At 33.5% G+C, this 16,522-nt stretch overlaps 2 protein-coding genes across 2 annotated transcripts; both read right to left on the reverse strand.

Annotated features, from left to right (window-relative positions):
* Positions 1 to 4,528: 4,528 nt before the first annotated feature.
* LOC111205149 (probable protein phosphatase 2C 25) lies at positions 4,529 to 6,107 on the reverse strand. Its single transcript, XM_022700574.2, has 2 exons — positions 5,111 to 6,107; positions 4,529 to 5,026 (listed from the first exon to the last, which is right to left on the reverse strand). Exons 1-2 carry the CDS (start codon positions 5,933 to 5,935, stop codon positions 4,685 to 4,687), a joined length of 1,167 nt encoding a protein of 388 aa, XP_022556295.1. The 5' UTR covers positions 5,936 to 6,107; the 3' UTR covers positions 4,529 to 4,684.
* A 3,926-nt stretch (positions 6,108 to 10,033) lies between these two features.
* Positions 10,034 to 15,100, reverse strand: LOC125585386 (protein trichome birefringence-like 45). Its single transcript, XM_048754332.1, has 5 exons — positions 14,639 to 15,100; positions 13,789 to 13,960; positions 11,600 to 11,781; positions 11,324 to 11,482; positions 10,034 to 10,524 (listed from the first exon to the last, which is right to left on the reverse strand). The coding sequence occupies exons 1-5, from the start codon at positions 14,977 to 14,979 to the stop codon at positions 10,179 to 10,181; spliced, it is 1,200 nt and encodes a 399-aa protein (XP_048610289.1). The 5' UTR covers positions 14,980 to 15,100; the 3' UTR covers positions 10,034 to 10,178.
* Between the last annotated feature and the right edge of the window lie 1,422 nt (positions 15,101 to 16,522).

Genomic DNA, 16,522 nt, shown 5'->3' on the forward strand with positions numbered 1-16,522 from the left:
CTCCAATTCATTAATTAATTCCTGAGTTACAAACAAGTTACTATAGAAGTAAAGGATTTGATTCCTATAGTTTACATTCAATTTAACAAAACGAGGGACCACATGCAAAGACACAACTTCTAACGTCTAAAGAATAGTAAATGATTTGGTTCACTATAGCTTATATCCAATTTAACAAAATGATGGACCACACACGAAGACACAACTTCTAACGTCTAAAGAATAGTAAATGCCAACCAATGGCCAGTTGTAGGCGACGAACTATGTCTTCGATATCGTGCATATTTAATTGCATGCGATGCGAGTGCTTGTTTCTTTTTTAATAATGGGTTTGTTGAGAAGTCTAACTCAACAACTTTTTCTTTCCAAGCGTCATTCTTGTAAACGAGATGAGCAAACAAAATGAAACAGACTTTGACTTGTAATGGGATGATATAGGTGTGAAAATCATGAATTTTTCTAAAGTAATATACGAAGAAAATTACAAGTAAAGTTAGGTTTGATTGGGACATATCCGGGTTGGTTAAGATGTACATACGTGATTGTACCAATTGTCTAAGTTCCCTTAGCTTAGATTGTTGTATATATATAGGCCTTATGTAATCACTTTCTTAAGTAAGAAGATATTTTCATTTCACTTCAACAGGTTTATGTCGATCTTGTAGGTCATAGTGTTGCTTGTTAGGCTTTCATCTTCGTATATTTGTTTTTGACAATAAGGGGAACAGTGAAATAAATTCGACAGATAGAAGCTAAAGTAAGTAAACAAACATTTAGTTTAGTTACACTGAATTGAATTGGTGGAACACACATGATGTGTGTGGGACTAAACTGAATTAGAAAAAACAAACAACGAACAGAAAGGCTTAACAACGTGACGGTTTGGGTCCATTGAGAGAACAAAAAACAGCAACGTGTTCTCCGCCTACAACACATAAACATGTGTTTATCTTTCACGTGTTGTTTTTCCGTTCTTACTTTGACCATTGTCTTCTTGCTCTTTCACAAACACAATCCTGTTTTTCTTATATGTGTTCATCTTATCCTTTATCGACCTTCTCCATGTCGGTATTAATTATCACCGCACAAAAAATATTGTTTTGATATGTTAAAAAAGAGTGTGATAAATATTTATGACATTTTTTTTTTTGGATAAAATGTAAATTATATTATCAAATCAAAGTTTGATTACTTAGAGGTAACAGAAGTTACTTAGAGGTGATCGCCTTTGTGGTATATCCTAAGAAACATACCACCTATTGATCTGGTATTCTGGTTCGAACTCTTATGTGGAGACGGAAAATGTGGTCAATGTACTACTAGACTTGGATGATGAAGTGTTCTGGGTTTAAGGGTTTTAACTTTTACCGGTGTGTACTAATTGGTTGAAAGAATTAACCAAGCAAGTAAATGAGCCTTTCCTTCTTCCGTAGTCCAGTGGCCATGTGTGACCCAGCTCACCTCGGCAGCATGTGGAGAATTTTTTTCTTTTGCTTCCAGCTTTCGACTTCTCAGGCAGACTCTAGATCTTTGGTAAAAGCCAGTAAGCTATTTCTTTGTTTCAATGTTTCTCTTCTTCGCATAATTTCAGCTTGCAATTCGTGTTTTTTGTATTCTCATGCTTTTAAATAGAAAAATCAGTTGCAAAAAAAAAATTTTTGTGGAATTCGTCTCATAATCTCTTGCAAATTATGCGTTTCAATACAAGACACAATTTGTAAACTATTTCACTCTTGTTAATAATACATGACAACATTGTTAGGATATGTGTGCTATATAAATAAGATTTCTTAGGTAATTTGTCGTAGCTTCAATGTGTATCAAGATTTAATGTAGAAAGCACCAATGAATGAATAGGTTGAAATAGAAATACAGTTGATAAGAAATTAAAGTACATGTGACAAAAGAAAAAAATTATTCCGGGTTATTTGGTTTTGAGTTTGGCCCAACATTGATAAATTTATTTGGGTAATTTCTCAATAATGTTCTCTTGAACCTTGTTGGTTACTTGGTTCTAAATGATATTGGTAGAATGACTCTTTGACCAGCGTCACATGTCATGTCGATTTCACGTTGCATCGCAAATACGATTCATCATTCATGTTGGATTTATGGATTCAAGCTAACAAAAAAAGCTTTATAGTTAGATGAATATATAAGTTTATTTTGGGGAAAATCACGTAAAAAAACCTTCAAAGTGGCACTTTAAACTAAACTTACACTTTAAACCCGAAAATATTTCATTGGCACTTTAAACCCTTAAATTGACACTTTTATCAAAAGAAATTTCTAACCTGGCTTATTTGTACATCAAGTCAAAACAGTAACCGATACAGTTCAAAATCGATGACGTGTCGGTTTTATTTTTTTTTGATTTTTTTTTGAATTTTTTTATTAATAAAATAAATATTAAAATAAAGAAAATATAAAAATTCATAAAATTCATAAAAAAAATCAAAAAAAAATAAATATCACTAAAAATTCACAAAAAATCAAAATATTCACGATTTTTTTAAAATTATTTTATTAATAAAAAAATAAAATATACAAAAAATATTAAAAAATTCATAAAAAAAATCAAAACAAATCATAAGAAGTTAATAAAATTCACAAAATTCAAAAAATTCACAAAAAGTATTTTAAATTATTTTATTGATAAAATACAAAATATAAAAATAATCATAAAATTTTACAAAAATAAAAGATTCACAAAAATATTTATATTATTTTATTAATAAAATAAGTATAAAATAAATAAAATATAAAAATCCATACAAAAATTCTAAACAAATCATAAAAATCACTAAAATTTCACAAAAAAATCAAAATATTCAACCCAAAAAAATTATTTTATTTTATTTATAAAATAAATAAAAAATATAAAAAATTCATAAAAATTCATAAAAAATTCAAAATAAATCATAAAAAGTCAATAAAATTCAGAAAAATTCAAAAAATTCACAAACAATATTTTAAATTATTTTATTAATAAAATAAATATAAAAATTCAAAAAATTTAAAAATTCATAAAAAATTTAAAACAAATCATTCACGAGAATCATTTGAAGATAATGAATTTTTTAAATCTGAATTAGAGTAATCATAACCCAGAGACTGACTGTTATTTTGGATATTTTTTTTAATCTGTTATGTTCTATGTGTGTGTTGGTTGGATTTGGAAAAGTTCAGGATTGTTAAAGTGAAAAATGTATACTAATGATAGCTTGAGGGTAGCCAGTTTATAGCACTCAATGCACGTTATTCCTTAGTCGCTTTTATAAAACCACATATAATTTTATTCTTGATTTTTGTGAGTTTTTGTGATTTGTTTCGATTTTTAATGATTTTTTTTATATTTTCTGTATTTTATACTTAAATATTGTTGTGAATATTTTATTTTTGTAAAATTGTGGGTGATTATTTTTATATTTATTTTATTAATAAAATAATTTAAAATATTTTGTGAATTTTTTGATTTTTTGTGAATTTTATTGACTTTTTATGATTTGTTTTGAATTTTTTATGAATTTTTTATTTTTATATTTATTTTATTAATAAAATAATTTTTAAAACTTTTGGTGAATATTTTGTTTTTTTGTGAATTTTTAGTGATTTTAATGATTTGTTTTGAATTTTTTTATGAATTTTTATATTTTGTTTATTTTAATATTTATTCTGTTAATAAAATAATTTAAAAAAAAATCAAAAAAAGAAAACCGACACGTCATCGATTTTGAACAGTACTGGTTACCGTTTTGATTTGATGAACAAGTAAGTCAAGTTGGAGGTTTTTTTTGATAAAATTGTCAATTTGAAGGTTTAAACTGTTTGTGAAATACTATCAGAGTTTAAAGTGTAAGTGGCTGCCAACTTGAAGGTTTCTTATGCGATTTTCCCGTTTATTTTGTTCTGATTCAAGCTTCGATTCTCTTTGAATTAGAGCATGTTTATTACAGGTTTCTTAGGTTGAGATTCTTAGCGTAATATAAGATACGGTCTCTTAGCTTTTAACTTAAAAAGCTAAGAAACGTCTCTTAAGTAAGAGATATAAGAGACATCTCTTAAGTAAGAGATATAAGAGACGTCTCTTAGCTTTTTAAGTTAAAAAATTAGGAAACCGTATTTTATATTACGCTAAAAATTCTAACCTAAGAAACCTGCAATAAACATGCCTGTGTGCATCTTTTTTAAATTCTAAGGTAACTAAAAAGCAAAGTGAGCTTAAAGACATCTTAAAAACGAAGGTCTAGACCACAAATCATGCTTAAATTGTTGGATACGATGAATAACAAATTCAGCCACAAACCAGAACTCACACATACACACTACTAACATCTTTCGAAAAAATTTACTACTAATCTTCTACTGAGAACTCAATCTTCTCCCACTGTACGATCACATCAAGTTTTAAACACCTGAACTAACGAAAGAAAAGTTACACAACCTGTAAGCTACTTTCAGGTGCAATTCTACTTCACATAAAATGCAGTTTTGTGATCTCACTTGTGTTGAAATATATAAAAAATAATAATAACGAACTGATAATTAGATTAAATCCGACCAATGCTCGATTCATACAAGTACATCGGCCACATTGAGATCATAACTACGTTAGAAAGAATAAATAAATGAATTATTGTTCTAAATAAAGCTAAACCAAAGTAAACCGTCTCTCCCTCTCTTTCTAGATGAACTGACGCAAAGGGATCAACATCACACTAATATCATCCGAAGAGCCTCGTGAAGCCGATAGATCGACCAGCTTCTTACAGGCTAACAACAATGGCTTCATCTCGGTTCCTACACAGAAGGGACGAGCAATGTCTACTGCTTCTTGGTTACTCACTTTATCCCATAGACCGTCCGATGCCAAGATCAAGAACTCGTGGTCCTGATCAATTCTCAACATCTTTGTCTCTGGTTCGGCTATAACCCATCTCTTGAGATGAACATCGCCGATCCCTCTTGATACAGCTAAAGATCCTTGAATTCTCCAAACACCATTAAACGTATCCACATATCCACCCTGCAAAAAATGATTAATCTATTATTAGAAACTTTCCATACCCACAAACTAATACAAAAAGCTTCACTAACGTTAGATTCTCACCGTGGTTTCAATTCTCTCCCGTTCATCGTCTCTAGACGGACGGTGGTCGGAAGAAAGAGCCTCCGCGACGCCACCTACGCTCATGACGGCGCGACAATCACCGGCATTGGACACAACGAGGTTCCCGTCTCTGACCATAGCCGTGACGCAGCAGGAACCGCCTTTAACGTCTTCCCCGTCAAGAAACGCAGCGTCTGTGGTTAAATAACCGCATTTCACCGCGTCTGCTATCTCAGACGCGCCGCTCTTACCACTTACCTCTTCCAAAACGTTCTTATCTAAGTTCTTGGCCGCAAACTCAGCCGCCTTCACTCCTCCGTGGCCATCGTAAACTCCGAACATTGCCTGCTTGCGATCTCCTCGAAGATTGGTCATAGCGGAGAAACGATCCTCCATAGCTTCTCTCCTCCCTCTCTTGCAGTAAACAGAGTAACCATCGCCTTCCCTCTCCACCTGTCTACTCTCCTCCGACGCCGGAGATGCGAAACCGGCGGTGCCAATCGGTATATCAAGCCTCGTCGGCCGTTTCCTCTTCAAGGCGGAAGGAGATTGACCGGTACAGGAGCCGGCGGAGACAGAGTCGGATCCTCCTAGCACTAACGGCGCAGGAGCGAATCCGGTCGGCGGTTTCTGGAAACGGAGACGGAACGGAGATTTAGGGGATGCCGCGGAAGGAGAGGAGGGAGAGGACGCGGAGGGTTTGAGATGAGAGAGAGTGAGAGAGATGGTTTCTTGAGGCGAAGAGAGAATAGAGGCTTTGTTGCAGAAAAGAGACGACGACGGGGAGAACACCGGGGAGCTACAGACAGCGACGGAACAAGACATGGTTTAGTTTTAACTCACTTGAGAGAACTCGAGCTTGAAGATTGATCTGTGTCTTGTTTTTTTTCTCTCTACCTTCGTCGTTTGAGAAATATAATGAGGAAAGAGAGAGAGAGGAAGAGGTTTAAATATAAAGAGTGAGAGAGAAGGTGATGAGTTAATAGAATATTAATGGAGTCCGTGTTTATCGAGCCGCTTCTCTTTATTCAAACTTTAGTTTCTGTCATTGACTTTTGAAAAGACGTATCTGCCCTTTGCAATTCTTCTGGTGTCCTCCTCTTCGCCTTCTTACAAAAGTTATTATTTTTGAGGGTAACAAAAATATAATTTCTCTGTTGACCAGAAAAGAGAATTTTATTTTGCTTTTTATTGGGAGAAAGTAAAATAACATAATTGTTTTTGTATGTTTTATGGTAATTTTGTATATATATTATACGAGTTAAATGTATATAATAATAATTTATATTAAATAAGTAATGTAGAGTAGTTGGATTAATATTAGATGATAAGTGTCTTATTATTTGTTTTGTTGGAAAGTGAGTTGGTCTTTTATCAAAAGTATCCACCAAGCAGAACTTCCCCTCTCACAATGCATAAAATGTGCAAAAGATCCTTCGGTTTAATTTCTTAATTGTACATGACATTAAACAAATTATGCCTAGTGGAGTAGAACTATTCAAGACCATTTCAAATAATAAGAAAAGCTCGTCGGTGATTAAAATTCAAGAAAACACAGCAAAACACCAGAGGAGAATCTTAGAGGGCAAAATTGTAATTCACCGCCCTCAAACCAGAACAACGATTGAAGTAAGCATTTTTAGTTTGGTCTACATTGTGAGGGTAAAACGGACAGTTCAGTACAAGTAAAGAACACGTCTACTTGGGCATGTGGCGTTACTACTAGGTAACGTATCTGTGTTAAAGAAGTGTTGATTGATAACTCTTCACTTTTTAGATTTATTTATTCTTCTTAAATAATGAATGGAAACAGATTCTAAGACTGTTGTGGGTCCCTTTATAGCTTACGTGCTGTAATTTGATTTGGTATATAATTTTCGCTGGTCGCAGTCGCAGCTTCTTAGCAAGTGACCGTTGGAGACTGAGAGGAGGAGCCTTCTTTGTTTGTTTGTTTTTTCTCCGGTGTCCACTGGCGACCGTTGTGAAATCAAAACCTTTAATTACCTCAATTCACACGAGGTCTTCTAATAAAAATAGGTACTCCAATACAAGTGTCTCCATAAGAGTGTGTGTACAAATTTCATGAGTTGTGAAAATTGTAACGGATAGTTCTATTCTTACAAACGGTATTCGTTGGAAAAGGAATATTATCCTTTTATGTGCTACAAAGATCAAACTTTGGTATCCATGAACAAATTATCTAACTATCTCTACTTATATCCGATACTATTAATTATCATTATATTAGTATTCTTAGAGATCATACGTTTAGGAAAGTAGATCATTTTTTTCTTCCTGTATTAAGAAGTTTGTACAGTCCATTGAATCAATACAGAAAAATTCCAGAGCATGTTTCTTGTTAAAGTTAGATTAGGGCTTCACAATTGGCTGATGGAGAAGAACTAACAACAAAGATGAATAAGAGTAGAAGGAAGAACCGAACTCGTATTTTCCGGAATCGCAGATCAAATATCAAAAAAAGTGAATTAAATTATACGTAATAAAAGTTTTATTAAAAACCATTATTACCAAATTTATACATTAAAATGCATATAAATCACGGAAACTCAATAATGTTTCTGCAGAATATATTATTGTAAATTTATAAAAATATGATCTTCCAATTCATACAATATAGTATGTTAATTATAGGAGTACAAATTAAAATTACATACATATATATGGTGCAAAGTAGCAAATTTCATATAGAACAAAATACACACACATATATATATATATATATATATATATATATATATATATATATATATGGGATTTTTTAAAATATATAGGGTTTAATTGCAACAGAGATATGACCTTGCATTTCCCTAAGAAAATAATTATGAGAGAAAATAAATAGAAAACCAGTATGTGCTAATATCATAAGACCAAACATTATTATACCATTACCAATGCTTTTGTTTATAATATACTGTATTAAACTAGTACTAATTTTAGTTTTGTTACAGGTACGAGTGTTACTTCAGGAAGAGAGAGGTTCTAAAGAAAGAGCATGCAAACATTGACATAGACTACAAACATTCTCACGTGTCATGAATAAAACAATGCGCTAGCTAGCAAGTAACAGTCTTATTCTTCTCGAGTACCAATTCATAATTTGTATGTGGTATTTTTTTCCAATACATAAGTTACTCCATTACTTGGTCTGAATTCTATCTAATAGATGATTTCAGTTACCAGAAAGTAAACAATTTTATATTTCTATGCACATACTTGTTTAGATATTTTCTCGGTCGCTCACGGCGACTATAGTCTTTTGATGGCAACTCTCAGATATATATATATATATATATATAACATCATTAGTTTGAATCATTACATTAATCGGTAATTGTATGATTGGCTATTGTGTTCGAATACTGTTTTCAGCTAAAGAATGAGTCAGCTATAAGACCTCTACTTTTACGATTGGACTTGGTCATCAAGATGAGTATATATTCGTTGACCATATAGAATGATTAATCAAGCAAAGAAGGTTCCCACTCCAAATTGTAGTTGTTGCACTTGTACGGTCCGCCGTTCGTTTTTGTCTTTGTTTTACTTTTTAGTTGTTTAGTTTTGATTAAATATAGTAGTATTCCGTTGAATCGACTGAAATTTTCTTCAAATGTTTTTAGCAAATATTTATGCATTAAACTTCATAATGGTAAGCGAGCCCAATGCTTTGAGATTCACAAAAGAACCTAGTTCAACCAACCATGCATGTAAAAGGGAAATAAGGTCATTTTGATTGAGCCCACTCTCATTGAGTTCGAAGAGAAAGTATGTAGCATCCACCCCGATTATCACTCTTGCCCATAATGCACATATATTGGGCCCATTCCAACAAAATATACAAGTCGGCAGAAACTTGAGATACAAGTAACTAGACTTAAAACTTTATCGCTTTCTCTTCATCTTGTTGTGGCATATAGGGTTTCTTCTTGTTGCTTATCTTTTCTAGAGAGATAGAGAGAATGCTTTATGCATGTGTAACAGAAAGTAGAAAACAGATCCATTAGTGCTTATGATCTTCTTCGATTCTAGTGAAGTTTATGGGCAACAAATCCTATACAATATGTACTTGTTAGAGGCCAGAAACTTGTTACTCCCTCCGTTCCTTAATAATAGATTTTCTAGAAAAAATGTTTGTTTCAGAAAGATGTATTTTTTGTGTTTTCTATGAAAAAATTGTAAACTTCAAGAAAATTAATTGTCTTTATTGAATTACTATTGGTTAAAAGTTATTGAAAATTGAAAATTACAGAAAACGATACATTTATTATGATAGTTTAATGTGTTTTCTTAATATGTGTGAAAATACTAAAAAGTCTATCTTTTAGGAACGGGGGGAGTATTTGTTTTTGTCTTAGACTCATTAAATATATTTATCTCTAACCGTCAACTAAAATTCATTCCCAGTTTATAGTCATTAGCTACATCTAAAATGAGTGAAATAACCGAATACCTTTTGTAAAAAGAATGTAAAATTATATTCAATTATAACATTTGTGTACATCAAGTGCAACCTAGTTAAATCCTAACTTTTGCCTAGGCTACTATGGTTAACAATCAAAGGCGAGTAGCAAACCAAAAGATGAGAATGCCTTCATATATTTTGCATCCCGATCTACTTAACAAGCTTAAACAATTTCTGACAACAGAATACCTTCAATCGTCCCTTTCAATCCGTCGAATAAGATTTTCTAATGGCCGAAACTACAACGACGAAATTGTACTGCACCCAAAATATGTGAGTCACAATTATCTTGCAACTGGGGTGTGTTTTAAATTAGTAGCTTAAACCCAGTGTAAAAACTTTTTATTAAAATAAAATTGGGATCTTAGGCCTAATGAATGGTCCTTTAATTTTTTTTCCCATTGATCCATCTAAAAATGTTCTTTCAGTCGATTAAGATACCATTTCTTAATAACAATCATTGAAGAAGTGTTGCAGAAAAAGATTCCCGCGGATTACAATTATGCGTCTAGTTAATCATAACAACTTACAATAAAAACATACTATACTGCAATAGATACACTTGGATGATATTTGATTAGTCAGATCTTAAAACATCAAAGCAGCATAGAACAGTTGGTTCCAAGTATCGGGGAGACCAGGAAGACACCAATGGCTACAATCCGATGAACGGTCAGGAAATCTCTTCAGAGAAGGATTGAGATCTCCACTGTAGATTGAAGGATGACCGTCTATTCGAAGAGCAGAGAGCATAGTTATATCCATCAATGAGACATGGGAATCCATCTCTTTCACCACTTCATCAATCACTTTCTTCTGGTTCACATATGAACTTGTTGGGTACGTTGTTCCACTATACGGTGTCGTTTGGCCGTAGCAGCTTTTTCCTCCTTGAGCTATTGAAGCTTTTGCTCTTGAAGTCCACTCATTTGGACTGCATCACATTTTCACATCAAGTAATCAAGTTTGTAATCAATATTTTACTTATTATTCCCTAGATTTTAAGTAAAGCTGCAATTGCAGAATCCAATAAGTTAATATCACAATTTGATAAATGTTAAGAAAAACAAAAGCTAAATCTTTTATAAAATTATTGCAAGTGAACTCTATTATAAATGTTTGTAGGAATGGTAGGATACAACATTAAATGTTATGTTTGGTGTACATTATATATCCTTTTGCTTTACAACTTGCAAATGAGAAACTTTCTCATTGGCAAAACTAAATCAATTGGACTATTATTTGGGCCCTTAAATGAACACACACAGCTCATATGTGGACCTTTATCAGCAGACTAGTCTCATCGTTATCCATTTTAGTAATTTCTAATGAAATAATTGTTCATAAACACGTATTTTATCCACGTATAGACTTTTTGGCTAGCTAGCAAATTTGAGGCCACAATGGTTAGTACTACACTACTAATATAGTCTATAGTAGTTTGGTAGCAACTAGAATGCCAACTAGATAGTGTATACTGTATTTAATATGGTTTGGCAACATCTAGAAACTCTCAACTCAATGCATGTGTTTTATTATATTTCTTGTTATCAAAAATTACTTTGCCGTTGAAAGCACGGTGATTTATTTATTAGCAACACTACATGTGCTTATATATGAGGGAACCTCATCAAAGAACCCACCATGTCATATAACATGAGTTACTAACTTGAACATAAAAATGGATATAAAACAAAATGAGCTTGGAAAAAGAAAAAGAGAGAGGTACATACTTGTAGTGTGTGGGTGAGACGGAGAGGAAGAAAACTCTAGTGAGAGGAGAGTTGATATAACGAAGGACCCAATTAGACCATGTTCTTAGTCCTTTTCTTAGTGCCACCAACCTATCCATGTCGCCGTAATATCTCCCTCCTGTCTCCATCTGCTCCCACCTGTTTCACTCCCCTCAAAACTTTCACTTTTCACTCAAATTTTGTTAACCCAAAAGATCTTTTCACCACCACCCTAGGCCCTAGCTACGTGAAAATAGAGGTAACAATTTAGCTTACCCTCGTAGAGACCCTGTGTGGCTCCACCAGTGACCAGTGTTGAACAGCAGAACGTCGGCCTTCCGCCAAGCGTCCGATGCCTCGACAGAGATTTCGTCGAGTTTAAGAGTTGTCTTTCCGTGAATTTTGTCTATGTCTACAAGATAAGGAGCTCTATAGAATGACACTTTAACGTTGTAATCCTGCCATTGATGCATCCATGTATTAGCAAAATTCGAAATTAGTAGTTTGAGATAAAGAGGTTGGATATAAAAGCTAATATGAATTTCTTGTGCTAAACGTCACTTTTCAATTATTTTTAAGGAAAATACCTGATGTTGTTTTCAGCACACTAACTTGTTTTCATTATGATTGGATTATACATCAGTGAGACCCAAAGTTGTATTATCTTATCACCAATTAAAACTTTAGTATCGTAAACGTACTACGTACATAAAATATAGTTTAATGCGAAAACTGATTTGCATTAAATCCTGAAACAAAGATTAATTAAGAGAACATGTTTTGTTTTATATACTGTATTAGCTAGCAGTTAGGCCCTGTTCGTTTGTCAGTCGCTAGCGGCAGCGATCAGCGGCAGTGGCTAATCTCTTGTTCGTTTACCTATCGCTGTACGAGCGATCAAACGCGGCGGCTAATCACTAGCGGCAGTGACAAAGATTTTCAATCGCTATTTTTTCCAGCGTTTGTTTTATTATTTTAATAATAAACCCATTAAATGACAATTTTACCCTTGGTTTTTTAATGAAACTACTAATGAACCTATACCTAAACCTAATATTTTCTATATTTCTCTTGTTGCCGTTAAGCTGTAACGATTCTCAATCCTCCACTTTGATTCTCTCTCGTGGCCAAGCTTGTTGGGTTTCTCAGTACTCCACTTCGATTCTCTCTCGCGGCCAAGGAGCTTCGTGCCGCGGCCAAGCTTGTCGGTTTTGCTCTTATGTTTGTGCTAGTGTTTAGTTTCTGTGAATGAATACATAACGCATTAATTGTTTTTGATGTTTATTGTTGCTCCTTCTTGTATCCTTTCCAGGTTTTAGGAGGAATCACTCTTAAACAAGGATGTCAAAATTGACTAATGACGTAAGTTTTTTTTTGTTAATTATTCTTTGGCTGAATTTGTGCTGCTTGGTTTGGTTGGTTTTTGTTTTCATGGCTGAATTTGTCCTGCTTGGTTTGACTAAGTGGATGAAGCTTGTTGTTGCAACCATGGCACTACATAATTTCATACGTGATTCACATCGAGAGGATTTTGATTTTGTTCATTGGGAGAGAATATAAGAATATCATGCTCATGGTGATAATGTTGACGGTGATACTTCTCATGGTGATGGTGATGATGATGAAGATGAATCACCTGATGATAGTAGTGATGATAGTAGTGATGATCATGCTCATGGTGGATATACTCCTTATGAACCAACAGGTGATAGAGCCATGGAAGGTGTACGTGACTACATTACAAATGAGATGGGTAGAGGAGGTCGTTTGCCATACTAGAAAATATTTTGTAATGCTTTATTTAAGTTTTATATTTACTTTAGACTTTGTCTTTATGAAACTATAATATTTCATTTGAGGTTGCATTTATATTTTTGTGTCATTTATAAGTTTAAAGTAATTTTATTTAACGTTCAGTCATAGAAATAACATAACAAACAACTTAGCAGCAGATCAGTCGCTAGCGGCAGCGATTACTAACCGAACAATCGAGCTCGCTAGCGACTATCGCTATGTCAGGGATACTGAAACAAACAACAACAGCGATATTTAATCACTGCAGCTAGTCGCTATCGCCAGCGACAGCCAAACGAACAGGGCCTTATTGTTCTAATTCGTAGATCTTCGATTTAAGTAACTGAAAATAGAAAATATTTCATATGCATGCACAGAACTGCAGAAATGTAAGCGAATACGATAGTTTAAAGATTTAAGTGTATAAAAGAATAGTAACTGATGTTTGTTTTCGAGGGTATTAGTTTTTTTCTTTTGTCCTTTTACTGGACCAGGAAAGTTCCACCGACGACGTCAAGTTGATCAGCTAATACCATTTGACAACGACGTTTGTAAATATACAACTTCTGACTCAATTTTCACGAGTTTATTCTATCCAATTGATTTAAAAAAAAAATTCTATCCAATTCGACCTACTTAAACCGACAGTAGAAAGTAGTGTTGGAACTTACAAGGATCTTGAAGGTAGAGAGAGGATCTTCATGAATAAGATTTGTACGAATGAACGGTGCTGATGAAGTGATCATACACATCAACGACTCCCATTGGTTTCTACCCAACGAATCACCAACAAACATCACTGTTTTGTTTCTCATCTTCTGTAGAAACTTCACCCCACTGAACCTGCTTTCCAAACATTAAAACTAATTATATAAATTATTGCGTCGACCCTACAACTAATAATAACTAATCATCTTAATCGCACCAAACTTCCCCAACAACAGCAAATCAATTCCGTTTTGTTAATAAAAACGAATCTACTAAACTTGTACTTATTACTCAACTCGTAAAGGCGAAACTTCCATAAGATTGTTAACACCTCGACTATATGTTTAAATATATAAAAGTGTCCAATAACCATATAAGAAATCGTATGTGGTTGTTGTACATATATAATAATTTTTGGACCACTGATATATATGATCCAAATATTATTTATGATGTAAATCTTAAGCGTAAATTAATCTGTCTCTAAACATAAGCTTGAGTGTGTTTCAATACTCAAAGAAAAATGATAAACTCGATAACAATGTCCCTTAAAGCAGGGGTGGTCCTGAGCCCATCGAATTGAAAACTTGGCATAGAGCCTCCAAATTTGTTTAAAAATTTTACTTAAAGAAAATCCCCGATATCTGTAAAAAAAAAAATTTTAGAAGACTTTCACTAAATTGTTTTAGGCCCCCAGGGACATCTCAGGGACGCCCCTGCTCAAAAGCAAGATAAACAAACAACATTAACTTAAATCAATGTATTAGTCTAATGAAATAGCCTGCTAGTGACTAGTGAGTGAGTTTTGTTAACCTTGGGACGTCGCAATTGAAAGGTTTCCACCGGAACTTAAGATAGTCTGAGTCAGGTCTGCCGTAAGTCTGACAATCAAATCCCGGATCTATCATTCCTCTGCCGCATTCCTCCACCCGGTAAAGTGGGTATGTCGCGTCCCGCACCCACTCGCCAGCGAACAGGTCGCAGCTACTCCGGTTCACCGGAAAAACCACTCTACGTCGTGGATGCTTAGCGAAGTTGCTGTGAGTGCTGTTGTTGTGAACCGGTCTCCGGCGGAGAGGGAGGGGCGAAGCTGACGTCGCGTTTTGGAGTAAAAGAAACAAGAAGAGGAAAGTGAGACACTGAAGAGCCGACATTAAAGAAGCTTGGAGAGAAGAAAGAAAAGAGAGAGAGAGAGAGAGAAAAAAAAGGAAAAGTGAAGTGTTGTTATTATATGTTGTCCTTTTGCATGGAACTTGCTACCATATCGTATGTTTTAAGCCTTCAACGAGCTACATCTTTAAAGAGGACGAAAATTATGGGGTCGGGTTTAATTTTTTTAATGTAATAAACTAATAATCAGTACGTTTTTTTATTTACCCATAAATAACAACATTAATGAGTTTTAGCCCTAGTGTCTTATACGATATATGTCAATATATTACTTTTTTTTTTAATTAGCTAGTTAAGTGTTAGCTATGATATCATATATGGTTCTTGAAATTCTGGATTATTTTTACCGTCGATTCTTTTCGATATCCTAATATAATGTGTTCAAGTGTTTTTTTTTTCTTCTGGAAACACATAAATATGAAAACCTTATCCCAAGGTAATATTTTGTGTTTGGTTAAAGCATGTTCAAAAATATATATATTCTTTGCGTTACTTGGCGTTCATGTATAGAATATACTAATGATCATCTCTTTTATCTGAAATGGCCACGTCCCGTATTTGGTCCCAAGCGATAAATAAAGCTACGCTAGGCTGGTCAAAGCCAGTCAAAGCTCGCGGCACGGGAAGGGAAATAAAATTTGATTTATTTAATGTTTATACCCATGTTTGAAATTACGATAGGCGTGAGTCGGGCGGTCGATATGGGCTTAGCGAGTTGACATAAACTCGGAAATTAATCGGGGATTAATCAGAGATTAGTTTTAAGTATTTTTCTTAATTTTCAGATAACTATATATATTATATATGCGTCTACAAGCAATACACTAAAAAATTGACAGGTCTAGTGGTTTCTAAAGTCAATAATAATGGAGATGTCATGACTTCAAATCCACGTGAGCCCTTTTTGTATTTTATTTTATTTTTTTATCACTAATGGCAAAACTGTAAATATCTTGTCTTCTTCTTTTTAGGAATTCACTTCCTCTGTAATTTTTTACAACGCCGCAAACCAAATTTCAGCGTAATCTTTCTGTTTTTTGTTGTTTTCTTGTCATTTATGAATCAAAGTTGAAGATCTCATACTTAACATCCAATTTTAAACATTTAAACACACAAAAACTCGAATTATCTTGATGAATGAAATGGACTTTTCAAGAGTCCTAATTCAAATCATGTAGTATTTAAGATGTCAATCCATTTCTAAGTATTTTGATGCAAATAGAATGCATATTCAAACTTAATCTAAGTGCATTCAGTTCAATGAAGTGGTTTGATTAAACTAACAAGATTCTAAAACAACTAACTAGCAACTTTCAAGCAATTGGATAAAAGAGGAGCCATGGGTATAGGAATTTGATTTCAGATGACTAAGTTTTAATCTAAAATGGCAAGCTTCAATCAACACATTTCTCTAAGTCTAGATAACATTTCTAAGCTAGTTCTTTATCAAGACAAAAGCTCATTTGCTCTCATAGATCAAACATCAAATCTCTTTGGTTTGTGTCTAGCTAGCAATCATTAAGAACA

Source organism: Brassica napus, chromosome C4 (assembly GCF_020379485.1).
Source record: "Brassica napus cultivar Da-Ae chromosome C4, Da-Ae, whole genome shotgun sequence".
In the NCBI taxonomy this organism is placed as follows: Eukaryota; Viridiplantae; Streptophyta; class Magnoliopsida; order Brassicales; family Brassicaceae; genus Brassica; species Brassica napus.

Excerpts from the sequence above, each read along its gene's own strand:
- LOC125585386 (XM_048754332.1), bottom strand. The coding sequence starts at position 14,979 with ATGTCGGCTCTTCAGTGTCTCACTTTCCTCTTCTTGTTTCTTTTACTC. Across the intron at positions 13,961-14,638 it reads TTCAATTGCGACGTCCCAAG|GTTCAGTGGGGTGAAGTTTC; the intron begins GTTAACAAAACT and ends TTTGGAAAGCAG. Across the intron at positions 11,782-13,788 it reads TCTCTACCTTCAAGATCCTT|GATTACAACGTTAAAGTGTC; the intron begins GTAAGTTCCAAC and ends CATCAATGGCAG.
- LOC111205149 (XM_022700574.2), bottom strand. The coding sequence starts at position 5,935 with ATGTCTTGTTCCGTCGCTGTCTGTAGCTCCCCGGTGTTCTCCCCGTCG. Across the intron at positions 5,027-5,110 it reads GGGAGAGAATTGAAACCACG|GGTGGATATGTGGATACGTT; the intron begins GTGAGAATCTAA and ends CATTTTTTGCAG.